The 21,273-nt window shown below is 45.0% G+C and overlaps 1 protein-coding gene across 2 annotated transcripts; it reads left to right on the top strand.

Annotated features, from left to right (window-relative positions):
- Positions 1–1,680: 1,680 nt before the first annotated feature.
- UBA3 (ubiquitin like modifier activating enzyme 3) lies at positions 1,681–16,486 on the top strand. 2 transcript variants are annotated; one of them, XM_078872331.1, is made up of 18 exons: positions 1,691–1,766; positions 1,891–1,929; positions 4,350–4,473; positions 4,662–4,742; positions 5,129–5,211; positions 5,717–5,797; positions 6,634–6,677; positions 6,814–6,878; positions 7,879–8,034; positions 9,006–9,108; positions 9,992–10,105; positions 10,771–10,824; positions 11,222–11,258; positions 11,359–11,440; positions 12,465–12,565; positions 12,916–12,979; positions 13,228–13,282; positions 14,028–16,486. In XM_078872331.1, the coding sequence occupies exons 1-18, from the start codon at positions 1,753–1,755 to the stop codon at positions 14,114–14,116; spliced, it is 1,386 nt and encodes a 461-aa protein (XP_078728457.1). In that variant the 5' UTR covers positions 1,691–1,752; the 3' UTR covers positions 14,117–16,486. The 2 variants fall into 2 exon arrangements, with proteins under 2 accessions (XP_078728458.1, XP_078728457.1); XM_078872332.1 differs by lacking the exon at positions 1,891–1,929 and having other exon boundaries at positions 1,681–1,766.
- Positions 16,487–21,273: the final 4,787 nt, after the last annotated feature.

Raw genomic sequence — 21,273 nt, 5'->3', positions numbered from 1 at the left:
GTGGGTGTCGAGGCCTAGTACCGTGCAGAGCCTCCGGCCTCGCCTAAATTGCCCACCCGGCTGAGGCTGGGTACTGGGTCCGGTACCCCCCCCCCCCCCCCCCCCCCCGCGCTACAATAATACTGTCTAATCGCTATAATTTTATTATCTACCGACCCTATAATAGTAATTGCACACATTGTGGTGGGGGGGGAGTGAAGAGGACGTCAAACTTTGATGAATTTACCTCAGAGTCGCGTGTTAATGCGTGCGCATATTTTAACGGGAATTAAAAATGGCGTCCACCCCGCAGCGAATGCGTCGCTACCCGTTGCCAGGGGCAACCGCCGTCCAATGAAACTGCGTATGGTCCGGTGACACACAGACACACACACAGACAGACAGACAGATTTGCGATTTTATATATATAGATAGACATCACGTTCTACTTAATTAAATAGACTTTTAAATAAATGTTTTCTCCTACAACATCAGAGTGCAGTGGCACATTAAATACGCACTACAATGACAATAGTTTAAAGCGATTTGAAGCATGTTTTATTTGGGGGGGGGGGGGGCAGAGCTTTATGACGTCATATTTGAGGGGGGGTCTGACTTTTTTGTGACGCCGTGACGAGGGGGGGGGGTAAAAAATCGTCCAAAATCGCGTGACGTCATTTATGGACGGCCCCTCTCAAGTGAACCCACTACATAAGTACTGACCTTTGACATAGGGCTGCCTGGAAATAACAGGCGCTATAGGCATTCGATTTCTGTAGGTGGCCAGTCGATGGCAGTGCGGATTGTAAGCCCCTTGTGTGTCTCTGCGTTGTTACTCGCTCATCGATGGGACGACAATAGTTCCAATGCACAACTCTTCAAGAATAACTTGAGAGAATCAGTGAGGATTTCCTGGGGAAACGATTGAACATGATTAGTATCAGATTAGATTGACCTGATGATGGTTGCTTGTGTTGCTATCGAAACGTCGTACTATATTATTTTATTTATTTTATTTCTACGTGACTTATCCAAAGAACCAATGAGTACATGATTAGTACTAGCACGCTGATTTGTTTTGGACGAACAGTGTTCGATACTATCCACGCATGTTTTAAATAAATCAATTTCAATGCAAAAGCCATTTAATGGTAATGAATGCCTCTTATGTAACCACGTGGGAGCCAATCACAGCACAGTGCAGTATTCAGCAAATGCCAGATATTGGTATGCCAGATATTGATTGGTATGCCAGATATTGATTGGTATGCCAGATATTGATTGGTATGCCAGATATTGGTATGAGCCCGTTTATTAGGTACCATTTAATTGCGGCGTTGCACATTTTAAACGGTGCACGGCCACAACGGCGCTTCGCCAACTCGACGATTGAACGAGTTACAAAAAAACAACCCCCCACCCCCCCCGCTACCAACCACTTAAAACATTCCCGATCAAAATAGTCCCTCGATATTCATCGATACCGCTCTCGTTTGCGGTGACGTCAGCCCCCACGCCGAAGTAGTTCCGGTCGGCGAGTTGGTTGGTGGTGGGGTGTGAGGGGGCGTGGCAAGTGGGCGGGGTAAGGGGGCGGGGTGAGTGGGCGGGGCGAGGGGGCGAATGGGCGGGGCGAGTGGACGAATGGGCGGGGCGAGTGGACGAGTGGACGAGTGGGCGGGGCGAGTCCACGTCAATCACCCGGATTATTTTAACGGAGGCGTCTCCGTCCGCGCGGTGCTGCGGCCCCCGAATGCCGCGTGAGGGCGGAGGAACATGGCGGCCGAACCGTGAGTAGCGCGGCCCCGGGGACTCGTCGACCGCGTCTCTCAGCAGCAGCTAGGAGGCTCCAAGCTCGCCGTCTTTGTCTCTCTCTCTCTCTGTGTCCCACCCCCCCCTCGCCTTCGTGTGTAGGGAGAAGAAAAGAAGTAGAGTAGAGGAGCATCCGCACAAGTCAGTGGCCGTACATTTTTTTTTATTGTTTAACAAACAAAAAATTCGTCTTTTTTCACCCGCCGCTTAGCGCAGTTGTGTGGCCGTGTTGACGCGTTGTGGTGGTGGTGTTGTGGGTGTTGGTGTTGGTGGTGTTGTTGGTGGTGTTGGTGGTGGTGTTGGTGGTGTTGTTGTGTTGTTGGTGGTGGTGTAGGTGTTGGTGGTGTTGTTGTGTTGTTGTGGGTGTTGGTGGTGTTGTTGTTGGTGGTGTTGTTGGTGGTGTTGTTGGTGGTGGTGTTGTGGGAGTTGGTGGTGGTGTTGTTGTGTTGGTGGTGGTGGTGGTGTTGTTGGTGGTGTTGTTGTGTTGGTGGTGGTGTTGGTGGTGGTGTATGTGTTGTGCTGTTGGTGGTGGTGGTGTTGTTGGTGGTGTTGTTGTGTTGGTGGTGGTGTTGGTGGTGGTGTATGTGTTGTGCTGTTGGTGGTGGTGGTGTTGTTGGTGGTGGTATTGTTGGTGGTGGTGCTGGTGTTGTTGATCGTCCGGCGGAAGGCGATTGCCTCCAGTCACCCTGTCACAGTCACCCTGTCACAGGTCACGCGCCGTGAGTTGGAGCCTAAGAAACGCCGCGTTTGTCGTGTTTTATAATTTCGAAGTGTTGACGGGCACTCTCTCTCTGCTATTTTAACTTTGATTAAGTTCTACCACCACCACACCCCCGCCGTGTCCCTTTGTAATCCGACATTCACGTTAATCAACACTCACCATCAACATGCACCTCCCCTAAGTTAATAAGAGGGCACATCTGATTTCAAGTTGGCCCCAAAAAAACCCTGTAACAGTTCCCATCAAAAACTCTTTTAGTTCACGCGGTGGCTGCTGGATACAGACTTTTAATATATCATCTTTATCAGGTGGCTAAGGATGTTTAAGACTCTATCAAGGCATTGGGTAATCGTATGCTGTATGATTAAATTACTCTAGGCTAGTTGACAGCCAAATGTCCTCTTGGTTAGATCTTGCCCGTGTGTGTGTGTTGAAGCACTTTCAATGACCTGCTAGGTTCACTGGGAAGACACAGCCATTATTCACTGGGGGAGACACTGCCACTGTGAACCTGGATCTTGCTGTTGCACAAGTCCTCTGTGCTTGCAAATACTTGTTTTTGTATGTACAGTATAGTGTGTCTTTGTGTCTGTATCTAGTGTGTCGGTGATATGTCTGTCGGTTGTATATTTGTGTGTGGCTGTATCTTTGCTGATGTGTGTTTACATTGCCCATATATCTGTATGTGTGATGTCTGATATCTGTGATATCTGAATCAGTCCTGGCCCTTCCTTTGGGGCAATTCAGCCCTTATATTAGTATCTGGTGGTGTGGTGTGTAAACAGCAGCACGTGTGATGTTGCAGACCACACCATATACACTTAGTGCGCAGTTCTGGCCTTCATAGATGCTCGCTAACAGGACTTGCCCCAGTAGTACGTGTAGGATCTTTGTATGTGTGTGTCAGATACTCTATTTCCAATACATTTTTGTTGGAATAATGTTTTTTTTTTATAATTGTTTGTAAAAGTATATGAACGCATACAATGAATGATAACGAAGGATATTTCATCTACTGTGATTTTTCTTTCATTCGGAGACTGGTCTAATAAAAAAAGCATGAAAATGCATGGCTCTAATTGCAAAAATCTGATGGCAGTGGGTCACGAAGGAAAAACATTTAGGTTTTGGCAATGGGAAGTTATTCAACTTGTATGAATAAAAAAAAATATGGTCATTTGGGCTCATAGTTTTTAGTTTACAGCCTTGTTGGATAAAGGCATCTTACCTGCCATGTCAGTCATGGGAGTTGTTTGACCATACTTCAACATGCTGGCCAGTGCAGGCTAGTAAAAGGGGGACCAGGACCTGTTCAGACATCACCACTCGTGCTCACTGTGGCCTGGAATAAAACGCAGGTCACCCGGCTCATATCGCAGTGTGAAAACCACTGCGCCACTCATCCATCCCATTAACTCAAATAAGTTCTGTTATTTTGGAGACGTCTAAATGGAAACCCTGTGAACATTTTATTATCCATCCCAGATTCAATTCCAGGCCACAGTAAACGACATCTGTGAAAATTGGTACCTCGCCACCCCAAGATAGACGCAAATGAGGCCACACACCATCCATTTGTGTGTCATGTTGGTTTTAATAGGTGCCCACTTAGAAACATTTGTCACAACAGTATGTGATGTGAAATAGAGTAATTTTATACTTTCATGCTTTTTACTTGATGCAATTATGTGCTACTGCATGAGTGCATGATTGTTACACCAAAAGTCACCCTTGTTAGTCGGATTTAGCCAGTGGTGAATGGCGCCACAGTTCTGTGTCTGCAGGGAGGGAAGGGATTTTACGAATGGTGACGGATGCTGGCTTTGTGATTATCCTCTAGCATGGCGGCAGAGAGCAGCAGCTGTGTGGAATCGATGGACTGGGATGGCCGCTGGAACCACATCTCTAAGTTCCTGGAGCGACCTGGTCCTTTTACGCACCCAGACTTTGAACCCAGCACAGAGGTGTGCCCAGCTTTGTATTAATTTTGTTCTTTTGTGATTATATATCCTGCTTACAGCTTCCGTTATTGCTTTATGCATTTAATTTGTGAACTTAACAATTGTATTGAGTGGTTAAAGGTGAGGGTTGCTGCTAACAGTTGTGTGAGTGTGGAGGTTGTTGTGCTATGCTTTTGTGTTGCTATCCACAGACTCTCTCCTTTCTCCTGGAGTCATGCAAGATATTAGTTCTTGGAGCTGGTGGCTTGGGCTGCGAGCTGCTGAAGGATCTGGTAAAGTTCTACATTAAGAAATTTCTTCTGAGAAGGCTATTGTCCACATTTTTGACCAGGAGAGGTTAAGCCACTGCAAATTTGTTTTCTGATTTGATTGCCATTGTTCTCATACTTGCACTGTTATCATAGTAGGCGTGAACTTTGGAACAGAGAGACAAGTAAAATGTGTCATTTAACCTTTGAACCCTGCCATTAATGCTGTAGAACTTATATTCTTGGTTCTTTCGGTAAAGTCACGTAGAAGGGAAATAATAAAATAATAGAAATATAAAACAATACAAATTCTCACGACGTTTCGACTGCAACACAAGCAATCATCATCACGTAGAACTTGTGTTATTTCTTGTACGGACATATTTTAAAAAATCACTTTTTCTTTCCAGGCACTGTCAGGATTTCGACAAATTCATGTCATTGACATGGACACAATCGATGTCTCTAACCTCAATCGGCAGTTTCTGTTTCGGTGAGTTGTGAGAGCAGCCGTTGGACAGCTTTACACTTGAACATGTCAGCCTCCTGTATCAGGTTTGCCTATTGGCCTCTGAAATGTCACTACCAGGGAAATCATGGTTGCCATGATGGTGTGAAAAACCATAAATATGACTTAGTAGATGTCTCTTGCTTGCCTATTTGCCAGGCGTGCTGGTGCATGCCTGTAATCCAGCACTTTGGAGGCAAGGTTTGATGTGATCATGTGGATCTGTGAAACTCCCGTACTTGCTAGGCACCAAGGCGGTCAAGATATATCAGTACTGCAAGTGGGTTAATTAATCCGCCTGTGTAGATCTTTTTAAGTGTTATAGACCCAAAAATGAGTTGGTATTCTCCAAGACCTAAAGTTTCTTCACGCGTGAAAAGCATTGAAGGAATTGGTTGATATAATCTCAATGCAGGACTTTCCTGAAAAAGAGTTTGTAAACTCGGTGGGATAAATAAATGACGTTATTATTTGCTGTGCTCGAGAACAGGCCCAAGGACGTCGGCAGGCCGAAAGCCAACGTGGCTGCAGAGTTCATCAACACCAGGGTCCCAGGCTGCAATGTCATGCCGTATCCCTCATTTTCTCACGTGCGGCGTTTTAACCGATGAGAATTTCTCTGTTGCGTGGTTCCTAATGACACTTGCAAAATATAATTGTCCTGTCTGTTATACTGGTAGGAACCTCCTGGTTACACCAGCCCACAGGGGATTATTGTGTCTGTCGTGCAGGGAGGGGCTGGGTGGGGAGGGAGGGGCTGGGTGGGGAGGGAGGGGCTGGGTGGGGAGGGAGGGGCTGGGTGGGGAGGGAGGGGCTGGGTGGGGAGGGAGGGGCTGGGTGGGGAGGGAGGGGCTGGGTGGGGAGGGAGGGGCTGGGTGGGGAGGGAGGGGTTGGGTGGGGAGGGAGGGGCTGGGTGGGGAGGGAGGGGCTGGGAGGGAGGGGAGGGGCTGGGTGGGAGGGGTGGGGCTGGGTGGGAGGGATGGGGCTGGGTGGGGAGGGGCTGGTCACCCCGTGGTGCCCTCATAAAACTCAACGTTTAACCTACTCACGCCGGCTTGTGCCCGCCCTCACAGTCGGGCATATTTGCGGAATACACCACGCCGCCGTTGACCCTGGTCATTGACCGAGCAACCCAACGTTACTACCAGCTCCCTCCGCAGGAATGTGTTGTGGAAACCGTGTATGGGTATTTGAAAAAAGCTCTCAAAGAGTGGAAAGTAGTCAAACAACTCATAACTGTTTTTCCAAAGTCATTTTAAAACTATGGCACCGAAGGTAGAATCTGGTTAATGCCATATCAGAGCACTGAATCGCTACCACTGAGATAGAGCGAGTTTAAGAACTGTCATACTGATGTTTGTTTTACTTGTGAAAGCATTTTTCATGCTTCTTTAATTAGTAACTCAGACATTTCAAAAAGATTCAAGAGTATGACGAATCATTCTACAGACGTACGTATTGAATGTCCACACATGATATAAAATCGTTTCCAATGGTTAAGTTTAACCAAATGCCTACTTATCTATGACTTTCTCTCTTGTAACATTTGTCTTCATATGAATACATTTGTTCTGTTTCTATCTGCAGAGTTTCACATCATTGTGTGTGGACTGGACTCAATTGTTGCAAGAAGGTGGATTAATGGGATGCTGGTAAGTTTTTTTTTACCTTGAAAAAATCGTCCAGGGTCACTTTAGGGCTAAGTAGTCATCATCATCGTCATCATCAACTGTGGTCAATCAACGGTGGGATGAAGGCCTCCAAAATCCCACCACCTCTCAACTCCTGTATTGTAATCCATCTAATACCTGCGCACATGCTAGTTCCATTGATCTCATTGGTGGATATCCTCTTTGTATTCCTTAGCAGCCAAGCCCACATTTTTGTTCGTTTTAGTTATCTTTAATCTGTGTTTTCATTTATACGTTCGTTTGTCTGTCATTTTAAATAAAAGCATGAATCTCCCCATGCTTCATTGTACATTTTTAAAGATTTTATTTCCATTTAGTTTAATTAGTAAACTTCTTCCTGAACCATGTCATAGCAGGTAGTACGCACTGTTTAATTGCTTTTGAGAGAGAGAGAAAGGAACCCATGTATCGGATAAATAATGCAAATCGGAGACATAGTGACTGAAGATAAGTTGACTTGAGGAAGAATACATCACATAAAGTGTGCATGGCTACTGGATGAGAGTGGGGATGGAATGGCATCCAGGGGAGGAATTGCGCCCACCAGGATCTCCATCGTAGGGATGAAGCAATGAGTAAACCATGCGCTGGAGTGAAATGGATTGTCTTTTTTCGATTTAAAGCTTTCGTAACTGCAGGGATTCATCTTCTTGGTTCTTACGGTAAAGTCACGTAGAAATATATTTTATTATGTTTTATTTTTTACTATATTATTTCCCTTCTACGTGACTTTACTGAAAGAACCAAGAAGATGGATTGTCTTTGTGGGATAGTGGAGAGTGATGACAACATTGTAAAAGCTTGCATCCAAGAGTGTATATCATATGGCTGATGATGAATATTCCTTGTACAGTAGCATTGATCTGATGCAAACATGAGCTCACCATGTCTTACATATATATGATATGTTGTGTGGACAGCTGCAAATTGCCGACTCTGCTGGTTTTGCCACGCCTTGCAGATGTCCATGCTGAACTTTGAGGACGGAGTACTGGACCCCAGCACCATCATCCCCATGATTGACGGGGGCACCGAAGGCTTCAAGGGCAATGCCAGAGTGGTGCTGCCTGGCATGACGGCCTGTATAGAATGCACCCTGGACCTGTACCCCCCACAGGTAGAGAGAGAGTGGCCATTCTACTGGTAGGGGCAATAGATAATATTGGTCTTAACAATAGTGACAGTGTAGGGTAAGGGATAAGATTGGTGGTAATATAGCAATAAAGTCAAAGATGTGGTTTTAGGTAGAGATTAGAATATTGATAGCATTGTGGCTATTAGTAGCATCACAGATTTAGCTTGAGAGAGGGTAGACGTTTTATATGTAAAGTGATAGTTGTAAACAGGCATATAGTTATAGTTGATGGAGAATAGAGTAAGCACATTGTAATTAAGGCACACTGTCAACGAGAGAGAAGGTTTTTTTATCTCAAGCAGGAACTCGGTGTATCACCGTCCCTTTGTGGCACAGCGGTAATGATTCACTAAACCAGGTTCATAGTACGGACATTCTTAGCGATGCACCGACATTTGAGTATCTTAAGAAGTTCAGATTTCGGCCTTCACCCTATTTCAATTTATTTACGATAGATTAATTATTTACACATTCCTGCGGAGGGAGCTGGTAGGAACTGGTAGGAACGTTGGGTTGCTCGGTCAATGGCCAGGGTCAACGGCGGCGTGGTCTATTCCGCAAATATGCCCGACTGTGAGGGCAGGCACAAGCCGGTGTGAGTAGGTTAAACGTTGAGTTTTATAAGGGCACCACGGGGTGACCAGCCCCTCCCCACCCAGCCCCTCCCCACCCTCTCCTCCCCACCCAGCCCCTCCCTCCCCACCCAGCCCCTCCCTGCACGACGGACACAATAATCCCCTGTGGGCCGGTGTAACCAGGAGGTTCCTACCAGTAAAAACCCATTTACACTATCCCATCACTCGTGTAGACATTGCCAGTTCCATAAATTCGTTTGTATTGACATCTCTCTCTCTCAGTGGCACTAAAATAGTGAAGAAAAAGAATGCTTGAGAGGAATTGTAATGATGGCTGCTTGCACTATGCTCATTGCACGTGTGTATTGTACTCCACAGATCAACTTCCCCATCTGCACTTTAGCTTCTATGCCTCGGCTGCCAGAGCATTGCATTGAGTATGTCCGCCTTCTGCAGTGGCCCAAGGAGCAGCCCTTCGGAGGTACGAATGTCGTAGCAAACCCTCGTTTCAGTCCCTCGCAGGTGACAGTCTTTCAAGAGTTAGTTGGTACTAATCCCAAATGCATGTCATGCAATGAACGAGCGTGGAGTGGTGACGCATGTGTAATGTAGCACTCGGAGACACTGTCTTGTTTATGTATATTTATTTATATCACGGTCTGCCTGACTCGATGGCATGTTACTATGTACAGTGGCTGACTTTATGTAGCTGCGACACGACGTTCACCTATACAGCTGGCTGACTATATAGGAGCCGATGGAGTAGCAGCTCCGGCGAAGATAGATAATCTCCCCCTGGTCTTCCAAGACGATAAGGCGACCCGCTCCCAGACGGTGAAGACGATCCTCTTCAAGATGACGCCAGCGACGACGGTCCAACTTCAAATCCCCACGGCAGCCCTGAGCCCCACTCCGCATTGTCTTTTATCTCCCCCTCCGGCTCAGCCACACCCCTTTTCCCCAAACTCTCATTATTATTTAGGACCACTAGACCCCGTAGTGTCCTTACACATGTATGAGACTCAAGGCTGCTGCACTGCAGGGTGGCCAAGACGCAGTTGTGTTTAGCAAACGGGTTTGTAACTCAATCTGTGTGAACCTTTGTCTCCCCTTCATATGCATATTTTTTCTCCAACATGCATAACATTCCCTAATTGATCATTTGCCCAACTTCCTCATGCAAAAGCCTATGGAATGAGGGTCTTTAGACTCAATGAGGTTTTCCTGGCTCTATAATAACAGGACGGATGCACCTGTGAAGAATTTAAATAATTTACGAATTTCAACACTTTACAGCCATGCGGTGCAGTGTGGACGCATGCTCCTCTCTCCTCAGCTCATGATCATTTTGTGTTCCAATATAGATGCTGTGGCCTTGGACGGAGATGACCCAGAGCACATCCAGTGGGTTTACCAGAACTCGCTGGCGAGAGCAGCACAGTTCCACATCACCGGGGTGACGTACAGACTCACACAGGGTACGCCAGCCTTGCTCTCTCACTTGCGGGTATCGACTAGTATGTGTAGATATAAAGGGATTGTCTATGTTGTTGTCCTTATACTGGTAGGAACCACCTGGTTCCACCAGCTCACAGGGGATTATTGTATCCGTCCGTCCGTCGTGCATCCAAAAATGGGAGGGGTCGGGCTGGGTGGAGAGGGGAGGGTGGGGAGGGGCTGGGTGGGGGGTGGGAGGGGTGGAGCTGGGTGGGGAGGGGCTGGTCACCCAGTCGTGCCCTTATAAAACTCAACATTTAACCTACTCACGCCGGCTTGTGCCCGCCCTCACAGTCGGCCATATTTCCGGAATACACCACGCCGCCGTTGACCCTGGCCATTGACCGAGCAGCCCAACGTTCCTACCAGCTCCCTCCGCAGGAATGTGTTTTTGCATCGCACGTAGCCATCCGTGCTCATCAGAGGTGCGCGGAAGGACAGCATCTGACTTGCCGTGTGAATCTAAAGATCGGACTTCAATTAATAATGCTGAAATGTGATGCTATGGAATGATCTTTCAAGTAAGGCTCTTCTTAGGTTTTTAATTTTAAAAGATCGCAATTGTTATACTGCATAATTTTACCTCTATTTGTGTTGTTTTCTGAATATAGCTGATGAAGTGTATTATTGGCGTTTTGACTCCTAGGGGTTGTGAAGAGAATTATCCCAGCTGTTGCTTCCACAAATGCAGTTATTGCTGGTGAGTTGCTGCTGTATACTTCCTTAATTTCTATAATCATTCGTACAGCTTAAATGGTTTTAGTGATTCATTCTAGGGATGCAGTTATTACTGTGCAACATTGGTACTCATGCATCCAAACCACATCTTGGTCTTTTAGCCATTTGCATCAGATTGTTATTGGAGCAAGGAATTACTTCAGGGCACGCATCAGTTTTTGTTACATGGATGTAGTTTGTGCACTTAACGTGCACATCGATAAATGTAAAAGCAATGAATAATGTATCGTCTTGTGTTTGGCTAGCGTGTAATCTGCATTGCATTCTTAACATAAAATGTTTAAAATCTCTGCTCACAAACACAGTATGCTTAGGTCAATTTTTACTGATAAAAAAATTTACATTTCAATTTTTTGTAGCTGCCTGTGCAACGGAGGTGTTCAAGATTGCAACCAGGTAACCAAATCGTTTTCGTTCTTCTTTTACGGACATTTGAATTGTGGTACTGATGGTCTGATGGATAAACGTGCATTTCTAACAGTACGCTTTCCTGCAGCTCCTATGTACCGCTGAGCAACTACATGGTGTTCAATGACGTGGACGGGCTGTACACCTACACATTTGAAGCTGAAAGAAAGGTGTGTTGGAACAAAAGCACCCTTTGTTGAAACAAGAGGGGGGTGGGACTTCGCATTCTCCCATCTCCGGTGTACATCGGAGAGGCCTCATCGGAGTTGGCGGGTCACTGCTGAAGAAGGCTCCCCTGTTATTTGTGTCAATTATTAATTCATAGTCCTCTGTGTTAATTGAGAATAAGGGGGTTATGTTGGCTTCAATGAAGAACACGAGTATGAACAATAGTCACCTGCATGTGACAGCATCCTTGTCTGATTACGTATTCGTACAATAGTCGGCATGCTTAATATTTCTGTAACTTACTTTGTCATTGCACTATGATCAGTCTAAGAATAATCTGCCCAAGCCAGTTTACACGACCGGGAATGTATTACATTACGTTAATTTACGTTTATACAATATTTTCATTTGAAATAAACAAACAAAATAGTTTTCTGATCTCAATTAGCTTAATTTCTATACATATTTAGTTTAGCTTTTGTCATTCTTCAAAATGTGTCTTGAGTTCTCAGCTGGTTAAACAAAATCAGCTTGTCTAAATCCCATTGCAGATCTGTACTGTCATTACTCTTAAGCCAAGTTCTCACTCATGGTGTGAAAAAATGGCGTTCTGTTATACTGTAAAAAGGGTCATTATATTTGTCATGAGACATACGCCTCAATTGATTATTTCAGCCTGAACATTTGTGATGCTAAGATAAAATGATCAAACACATTCCTGCGGAGGGAGCTGGTAGGAACGTTGGGTTGCTCGGTCAATGGCCAGGGTCAATGGCGGCGTGGTGTATTCTGCAAATATGGCCGACTGCGAGGTCGGGCACAAGCCGGCGCGAGTAGGTTAAACGTTGAGTTTTATAAGGGCACCACTGGGTGACCAGCCCCTCCCCACCCAGCCCCCCACCCCTGCCATTTTTGGATGCACGACGGACGGACACAATAATCCCCTGTGGGCTGGTGGAACCAGGTGGTTCCTACCAGCAAAATTACCGACAGTGTTTGGAGTAACCGGTTAACCTTCCCCAACAGGACAACTGCCCAGCGTGTAGCCAGGTGCCACAGAACTTGGAGTTCTCCTCCTCTGCTCGCCTCCAGGAGGTCCTGACCCATCTCACTGAGAGCACGTCTTTGTGAGTTCCTGCATTGCTGTACACAGACGCCAGACCAATTTCCTGAGCTACCCATTCTTTCGCCCGTTTTGAATATAAGAATGATGAAGGCATCTCGTTTAACACACAGTCGGCCTTTGCGACCAATATCATCCATAAGAAAGTTTTTTGGGTTAGATGGCGTAAATATATAAATGTGTCATTAAAACCCGCCACCACCCGACACAGCCAACTAGTGAGGGTTGTCACTTCAACAGAACGTGGCCAATTCGTCACTAGTACAGCACACCGGTGTGTTGGAGAGCCAAGCCACAACATTTAGATTGTACTCAGATTGTAAATGGAGGAACCATGTACCTTTCTCCCCACAGTCAGATGAAATCACCAGCGATAACCGCAACAGTAGACGGGAAAAACAAGACTCTGTACATGCAGGTGAGTGTTGAATTATTTATTCAACTTGTTATTTGTATACTTTTCTTGCTGTTTGGAGAGATTTTCTTATGCAATCATTTGCTTCGTTTATGGATGACATGTTGATGTGTGTAAAAAAAAAAAGTAGTCTTTAAATAACCATTATCCATGAGTAACCTTAGAATATATTTAATCTGCCATTGATCAGAACTCTGCCATAACTTTTGGCAACCAAATGACTGAATTGTATTAATATATTTTTGTTCTAGACGATAGCATCTATTGAGGAAAGGACACGACCAAATCTGTCAAAAACCCTCCAAGGTGAGCCAGCGTTATTATTCTCTGAGAGATAATTTAACAGTGTATTTTTACATAATTTGATGGTTTAAAGAGCCATAGGTGTGACATGTAATTTTATGCAAATGATTGTTGACACTGCCCCCTCCTAGCATCAGAACTAATTATGTTGACAAGCTCGTAAACAAGCAAACCATCAAAAGTAGTTTGTTTAACACGTCGGCTTTCGCGACCAATATCCATAAGAGGTTTTTTTTGGGTTAGAAAAGTTGTTTATCTGAACCTCTGAGAACCCTTAGCAAAGGATGCTATCCTAGATTTTTCCATGCCACATTTTCACCAATTTACGCTTTTGCAGAGTTGAGTGAAGAGAGAGGGAATAGAAGAAACAGTGTATCGCTTTAGAAATTAAACTACCTATTTAGACTAAAGTTGTAAGAGAGATCTGGCCAGTGGTGCTGTGGTTTGTGGACATGACTTTCAAATCTAAAGGTTGCCGTTTCAAATTCTACCTGGGGGTCAACTCTGCCTATCATCTCTCGAGGGTTAATAAAGAGTACTACTTTGCGAGAAGTCACTGTTGCGCATCCTATGGATTGTCCCCACACCATGTGAATGTGGAATTACCATCACCAGCTTATACCTGTAAATGGACATAAGTGCTGATCCAATCCTCATTTGAGCATGAAGACAACTTTTGAAGAACATTTTGCCCCTTGTTGAGGAGTGAAAGAAAAATGTTAACCAAGTGTGGCTTTGTTTCCTGCAGAGCTGGGTCTTACAGATGGGCAGGAGTTGGCAGTGGCTGACATCACCACACCTCAGACTGTCCTTTTCAAGCTTCACTTCAGCAGTTGATGGCCTCTCACCCAATTCACCAACACCCACAAGTCCCTATCATCAGTGCTCTTCCCCGTCGGCTGAGCGCGCGTACAATTGTGACAGCCCCTTCGCATCTGAGAGTTGTTTCAATGTAATCCAAAAGTATTTATCTGTTTTTTTATTCCTACCTCAATTTCCCAAATTTATGATCTGTTTTTGTGATTTAAAGTGAAATGTCTACAAATAATATTAATCGGGTTAAATTTTGTTCCTAAGTCATGGCTGTCAAATTGCTGAAACCTTGTGGTGTGGGGAAACACTTATCACTAGGCTTCCTGTTGGGCACCAGATAAGACCTAAGCAACAGCTTCCCATTATTAGAACATGCTATTTTTTCCATATACAGCATCACTTGCAGGTATTTATATCTCGTGTTACCCTCAGCTGAAGCTTAATGCCCATGCCAGATGCTTTCCACCTTTTACAAGCTACAGCATTTGTCATGGAGAGTTCCACCAACTGCTCACATTGTCCCACTTCCATTTCCTTCATCTGCCCCCACTTTCCATTCTTCCTTGCAGAATCATATTTGTCCTATCTTCAGCTGACTTAGGATATCCCACACATGCCATCTCGTCAAACTTCTCAGTAGTTATTGCTTGTGTACCCATTCTTTGTTACGTCTCCATTCTCGTCACAATCGCCTAAACTTTCCATTATTTTGTAAGACTTGACCACATGCAGTTATTTTCTTCATGTTTTAGTCCGTCTTATTGACAGCGAAAAACCAACAATCACCATTTAAGTTCATTGCTGTATGATATGATGTATGCTTATTGGGTGTATATTTATCTTTGCCTATCGCCTAATAATACATTCTGTAAGAAATAGGTATTAGTAAATATTTGGTTAGATAGCAATTTGAGCAACATAAATACTACTGTCGTTACATTCATTGTTGTTGGCTGTTGGGAACATTTTTTCAGGGCTGTACACATTGAATTTGCAGGGTTGTTGAAACGACAACAGCCAAACCCTGCACTCTGAAGAGAGAGAGCACTTATGACTTTCAAATGTGATGTATGTGTTCTCACAAGAAAGTTGCCCTTGTATGCAATTCTCAAATATGAACGTATTGTATCATGAAACCAATATGATGGAAAATATTTAATTTTGTGTTGGTTGCATGACCCTGACTCATGTCATTAAGCTAAAGGAATTCAATGCTATCAGCTCGTGCCAAACTTATTAATACATACTTCTGGATGTAAGGTATGAACATCGTATGTCAGAGGAAAACTTGCCATTAGCCCCTTTTGCCACTACCCTCAAACCCACCATTTAATTGTTACACTGATCCAAATTAAAACCCAGGTATGTTCAGCTTCCGTTTCTGATCTGAACCTGAAAAAATTAACCCGTAAAAACAAAGTTTTTCACTATAAATCATTTATATGCGTGGCATCGGGGCGGCGAGAGTCCTCTCGTCCTCTGGCTTGAGATGGCTGCCACCTATGGGTCAGATGATTGTCTGGCAGCATTAAACAATTGGTAATTAAATATTTTTTTTAAATTCCCTAAACAGTGTAAAATTTTGGAATTTTTTTTTCACGAAAATGCATTGTCATGCACAACGAGTCTGTGTGCAAAATGTCAGCTCGATTGGATCACGGGAAGTGGGTTAAAAAACGCCCGAAAGATTTGCACGGTCCTAAGCAAGCAAGCGAACTTAATATAAAGGATTTAAAAATAACCCTCACTTTTGAAGATGACGATTCTCTTCCCCCCTCAGCATTTGTCATGTTCAGGAGAGTAGCGCTGCTGCTAGTTTCACATTTTCTTCACAGATAATATTTGCTCCAACATAAAAAACATGGTCTGCCTGGTAACGATTGTACAGGCAGGTGCAATGTGCATTCCTGAGGAGCTGGCATGAGAGCTTTTTGTAGAGAAACACAAGCACACTTAATTTGCTCTATTTGATCATTTCTTATTCTGCACTCCCATTCATGAGTTGTTTTTCTCAGTATGAAAAGTGCTGTGGGGCTTCCAAAATGCAGTATAGTACCTGCAGAATAGACTTGCAGGAGGGAGGGTATGCCTTGCAAAGGTGACATTTCGTAATGTCGCAACCCTTTGTGGTTGCGAACGCGCAAGGTTTACAGGTGAAGGGGGACTGAACAGTGGGTAACTTTTGTTTTGCCCATGGGCTGAGTAGGTGTATGCAGTGTTCACATTTCTTCGTGCATTGCAGTGTGTGCGGTGATGTTACTTGAAGATGAGTTGTCTAGCACAGCATTTTTTTATGCTGTTACATGCGGATTATTCAAAAATAGTGTGAAATATTACAAAATGCATTTTAATGAGTGTGTCATGTCTGCCGTTTAATAAATGTGTACTAATATGCTTTGTTTTGTTGGTGCCACTTAGTAACATGACAGCACTAAAATAAAAACCTGTAATAATTGCAGCCTATATAACACCTTTCATAAAAACACAAGGCGTTTTACACCAATGGCAATGGGGTTGTTTAGGTAAGAAGTGAGCCAGTTAAAATATGAAATGCCTTCTGAAATAAATATTTTTAGGCAGGCCTTGAAGATCATTTAAAAGGTGTTCAAATTCTGTAGACCGGTACTGTGTTTAGTTAAGAAGGTGAAGCTTGAAATTATTTCACGATCATTTATCATTCATTATCCACGAGGTCAATATTGTTGCAATGTATTGTTTGCGTTGACTAGTATAATAATTTCTTGCCTTTGGCAAACCGCTTGTGAAGCGCTCTACATTAATATTTAACCACGCGTGTCTGCGCATTGAAGGGGAGGTGGGGGTGTGCCTCTTCGGATTTCAAATATCACTCGCCACAGATTTTATCAGTGGTCGGAAATCAAACTTCAGTCACTGGGTTTATCGTCCGTGCTGACAGCATATTACTAAAGTATAAAGGGGTTCAGCACCAAAGGTTAATGTAATCTCTTGCGTGAGGATTCCTCAGGCAGTGACTTTGGTGTAAGCTCTGCTTTTTAAGGCTATGAATGAGCTATGCTTTAAACAATTCAATCACGAGGGGCACATTGAATTGGTGAAAAAAAGTAAAACCCTAACTGCTAGTCATCAACCAATAGAAATTACCTCCAGGGTAAATTATTGAATAACCTGGTAAATATGCCACGAGAAATGAGCAAAACACGTGTTTTACAAGTCAAATTAAGAAAAAGAACCTGGATATTTATACCCATTTAAGTTTCACTAGGATTAAAATACAATAAAGGAGGAAGAAAGAAAATTGGAGTGCTTTTGAAAAAACCGACTGACCATGAAGTAACGTACCAATGTGTCCAACCTCATCCTAAAGCAAACATAGAGCACGTTCATCAACAAAACCAACGCAGCATAACTGGTTCTTTCTGGCCTCGTGTGCAGCATTTGAAATGCAACCAGATTGCCGCTGGGACGTCTTGGCTTTTGACAAGCCAATGACTAAGAATTTAATCTAGATGTGAGGTTTCACCCTTTGGCAATAAAACAGGTATTAAGATGTTAAACCACCAAACAGAAATCTTTTACCAGCAATCATGTCTGCATTAACCGGAAAGGTCGCATGATGAAGCCAATGACTGCTCAAGGCTCTTAGGCCAACTTCGCGTGTTCAGGCATTTTCGCGTCGTGCATAGATGGCAGCCCTCCTGACGACACCATTGTGCTCGTGATGACAGTTTTGACCGACCTGTTTGAATCCGGTGAAACACCTGATTGATTACTCGAGGAACCTATCTGAATTGTTGGAGGATTTCGATTTAAAGCTTTCGTGACTGCAGGGATTCATCTTCTTGGTTCTTTCGGTAAAGTCACGTAGAAGGGAAGTAATAAAATAATAAAAATAAAACAAAATAATTCTCACGACGTTTCGGCCACAACACAAGCAGCCGTCCTCAGGTGAAGACCAGGTCTGTCGAGGCGACAGCGTCTAAATGAAACACCACCACGCTTGGAGCGTCTATTTAAGCTGATGCTGCTAATCCTGCATAATGCATAGGCATAATGACTTTGAAAAACCCCCGCCCACCTCCCACGCATTTCACAAATTAGCACTAGTCGCATTCCTGCATTTCCCATAAATATTATAAATTCCTCTTGATATGCAGATTCTTTTGTCAAGGCGCATTTTCCCCCCTTCCAACCCAGCTTAAATAGACGCTCCAAGCGTGGTGGTGTTTCATTTAGACGCTGTCGCCTCGACAGACCTGGTCTTGACCTGAGGACGGCTGCTTGTGTTGTGGCCGAAACGTCGTGAGAATTATTTTATTATGTTTTATTTTTATTATTTTATTACTTCCCTTCTACGTGACTTTACCGAAAGAACCAAGAAGATGTTGGAGGATTGCTTGGTGGCGAGATTATCTATAGGACCCTAGCGAAGCATTGATGTTTGCTTGTATTGTGACAGACGAGTGGCCGTGAATTCCCTGGAGTACTGCAAGGCGTTTGTTGAAAGCAGCCATGGGCAGCTCACTACACAGTGCAGCCAAAAGCTGTCTGTGAGTTGCATTGCGGTATTTGCTAACCTGAGATATTGGGATTGCAACGACTTCAGCATCAGCTGCTGTTGGGACAACGGTAACAAAGGCGCATGTGCTGCTTGCTTCAAGTTTGCCCTGTTGTCGCATGTGATTAAGCAGTTCCTCAGATTTGAAGCTTTCGTGACTGCAAGGATTCATACTCTTAGTTTTTTCGGTAAAGTCACGTAGGTAAAAAATGAAATAAAAATGAATTATTTTATTTTTCATTAATTTTAATTTCATTTTTTACCTACGTGACTTTACCGAAAAAACTAAGAGTATACAGTTCTTCATACCCACGCAGCACACAGAACATGATAAGGCAAGGTATATATAAAACAAAATGCATGTTAAATGTTTATTTCAAGAAATAATGAATGCCACACTCTTTTATCGTTTACTTCAGGCAGGTGATGCACATTCGATGGTTGCTACAACCGTTTTGTCAAGCAGGACTCTGGTTAACCATGGTTGAATTCCATGCGATTTCCAGGTAATCTGCACCTCAAACGACAGCGTCTGCTCACCTCGTAATGTAGGGACAAGGGATTAAGCAGCTGGTGGGACAATTTGCGACTCCATTGGCAACTCCGTGATTTTCATGCTGAAGCTGGCTATTGGAAACTTGTCGACAATGTCAGCTGTATACACATTCCGCAGTCCTCTTTGCGAGTCCTGTAAGGACACAAGGAGGAGTGACAATTTCACAATGTGGCCAGAGCCTCACGCTGGATCCCTTGTTGTTGAATTGCTGTCCATTTCACATTTTAGCAGTGTCAAGCCGGTATGCGGTTAATGGTCAGCAGAGAGTGAATAATCCTCTTTTTTTCTTCTTGGTTCTTTCGGTAAAGTCACGTAGAAGGGAAATAATACAAATTAAACATAATAAAATAATTATCTCGACGTTTCGGCCACAACGCAAGCAGCAAATATGGCCGACTGTGAGGGCGGGCACAAGCCGGCGTGAGTAGGTTAAACGTTGAGTTTTATAAGGGCACCACGGGGTGACCAGCCCCTCCCCACCCAGCCCCACCCCACCCAGCCCCTCCCCACCCAGCCCCTCCCCACCCTCCTCACCCAGCCCCTCCCCACCCTCCCCACCCCTCCCACCCAGCCCCTCCCTCCCCACCCAGCCCCTCCCCACCCTCCTCACCCAGCCCCTCCCCACCCTTCCCTCCACCCAGCCCCACCCCTCCCATTTTTGGATGCACGACGGACGGACGGACACAATAATCCCCTGTGGGCTAGTGTAACCAGGAGGTTCCTACCAATATCATGTACAACAACAGCCGTCATTTGCCATAAGTTGCAGTGACGTCCCCACGGCGCCTGTACCAGGCTAGGTGCACTTTGAGGTCTCCACGTGAAGTGTTGAAGGCTGCTGGCAGGTCACGGGACAGACCCAGGTGGTGCAATGGGTTGACCGACTGAGATGATTGGGCAGATGCACCAGCTGTGCCAGGCTAGGTGCAGGAGGTCACGGGACAGACCCAGGTGGTACCATGGGTTGACAGACTGAGATGATTGGGCAGATGCATCAGCTGTGCCCCCAACTGTGCCAGGCTAGGTGCAGGAGGTCACGGGACAGACCCAGGTGGTGCCATGGGTTGACCGACTGAGATGACTGGGCTGATGCACCACCTGTGCCCCCCACTCTGCCTTAGAACTGCTTTTTTCCTTAATTTGTTGTTCTTCCCCTGCACCTACGATTGGCACGCTTGGCTACGTGCGGTGTGAAAGAAGTTCTACATACAATCATGTGCAGTACACATACATGTAAAGTAGTGTCAACCCACACGGTTTACCCTGCATTCTGTTACTGGCAAATTGAGTTTTCAGGTCCATACGGCGTACGGTCGTTTCAATGCGAGAAAATAAATAAATCGATATTTCTCTATTTGTTTGTTTCTCCCTTGTGATGAGACTTTGTAGGATGCACGTTGAGGTTTATAAGGTGGTGGTTGTGGTTGGTGGTAGTTGTGGTTTGTGGTGGTTGTGGTTGGTGGTGGTTGTGGTGCTGTGGTTGGTGGTGGTAGTTGTGGTGGTGGTTGTGTAGGAGCGGTGGTTGTGGTTGGTGGTGGTTGGTGGTGGGTGGCGGTGGTTGTGGTGGTGGTTGTGGTGGTTGTGGTTGTTGGCGGTGGTTGTGGTTAATGGTGGTTGTGGTGGTTGTTGGTGGTGGCGGTGGTTGTGGTGGTTGTGGTGGTTGTGGTTGGTGGCCCGTGGTGACCAATAATGTCTAAATTGGTCTCTAACAAGGTGGGGCACTGATAAGGGGTTGACAGGTTCGAGTACAGTACCGCATTTTCTACATCGTCCCGTCTTCTCCACGTAATGACGTCACGCAACTATCGCCATCGCCTTAACTAACAAATGACGTCACGGAGTGTCAGGTGGTGGTGGCGGCGGCTTCGGCGGTGGTGGGTGGGGTAAACAGTCGAAGCGCACGTGACGTCATTCACCATCAACAAATGACGTCACGGCGTGTCAGGTGGTGGTGTTGGGGGGGTAAACAGTCGAAGTGCACGTGACGTCATTCACCATCAACAAATGACGTCACGGCGTGTCAGGTGGTGGTGGTGTGGTGGGTAAACAGTCGAAGTGTGCGTGACGTCAATCATCATGAACAAATGA

Source organism: Lampetra fluviatilis, chromosome 34, assembly GCF_964198595.1.
Source record: "Lampetra fluviatilis chromosome 34, kcLamFluv1.1, whole genome shotgun sequence".
Lineage (NCBI taxonomy): Eukaryota > Metazoa > Chordata > Hyperoartia > Petromyzontiformes > Petromyzontidae > Lampetra > Lampetra fluviatilis.
Note: the sequence above shows the minus strand (reverse complement) of the source record. Positions and strands in the feature narration are given on the sequence as shown.

Bases quoted from the DNA above. Each gene is read 5' to 3' on its own strand.
- UBA3 (XM_078872331.1), top strand. The intron at 5,798-6,633 runs GTATCCCTCATT...TTAGTAACTCAG, and splicing joins CCAGGCTGCAATGTCATGCC to ACATTTCAAAAAGATTCAAG. The intron at 11,259-11,358 runs GTAACCAAATCG...GCTTTCCTGCAG, and splicing joins GTGTTCAAGATTGCAACCAG to CTCCTATGTACCGCTGAGCA.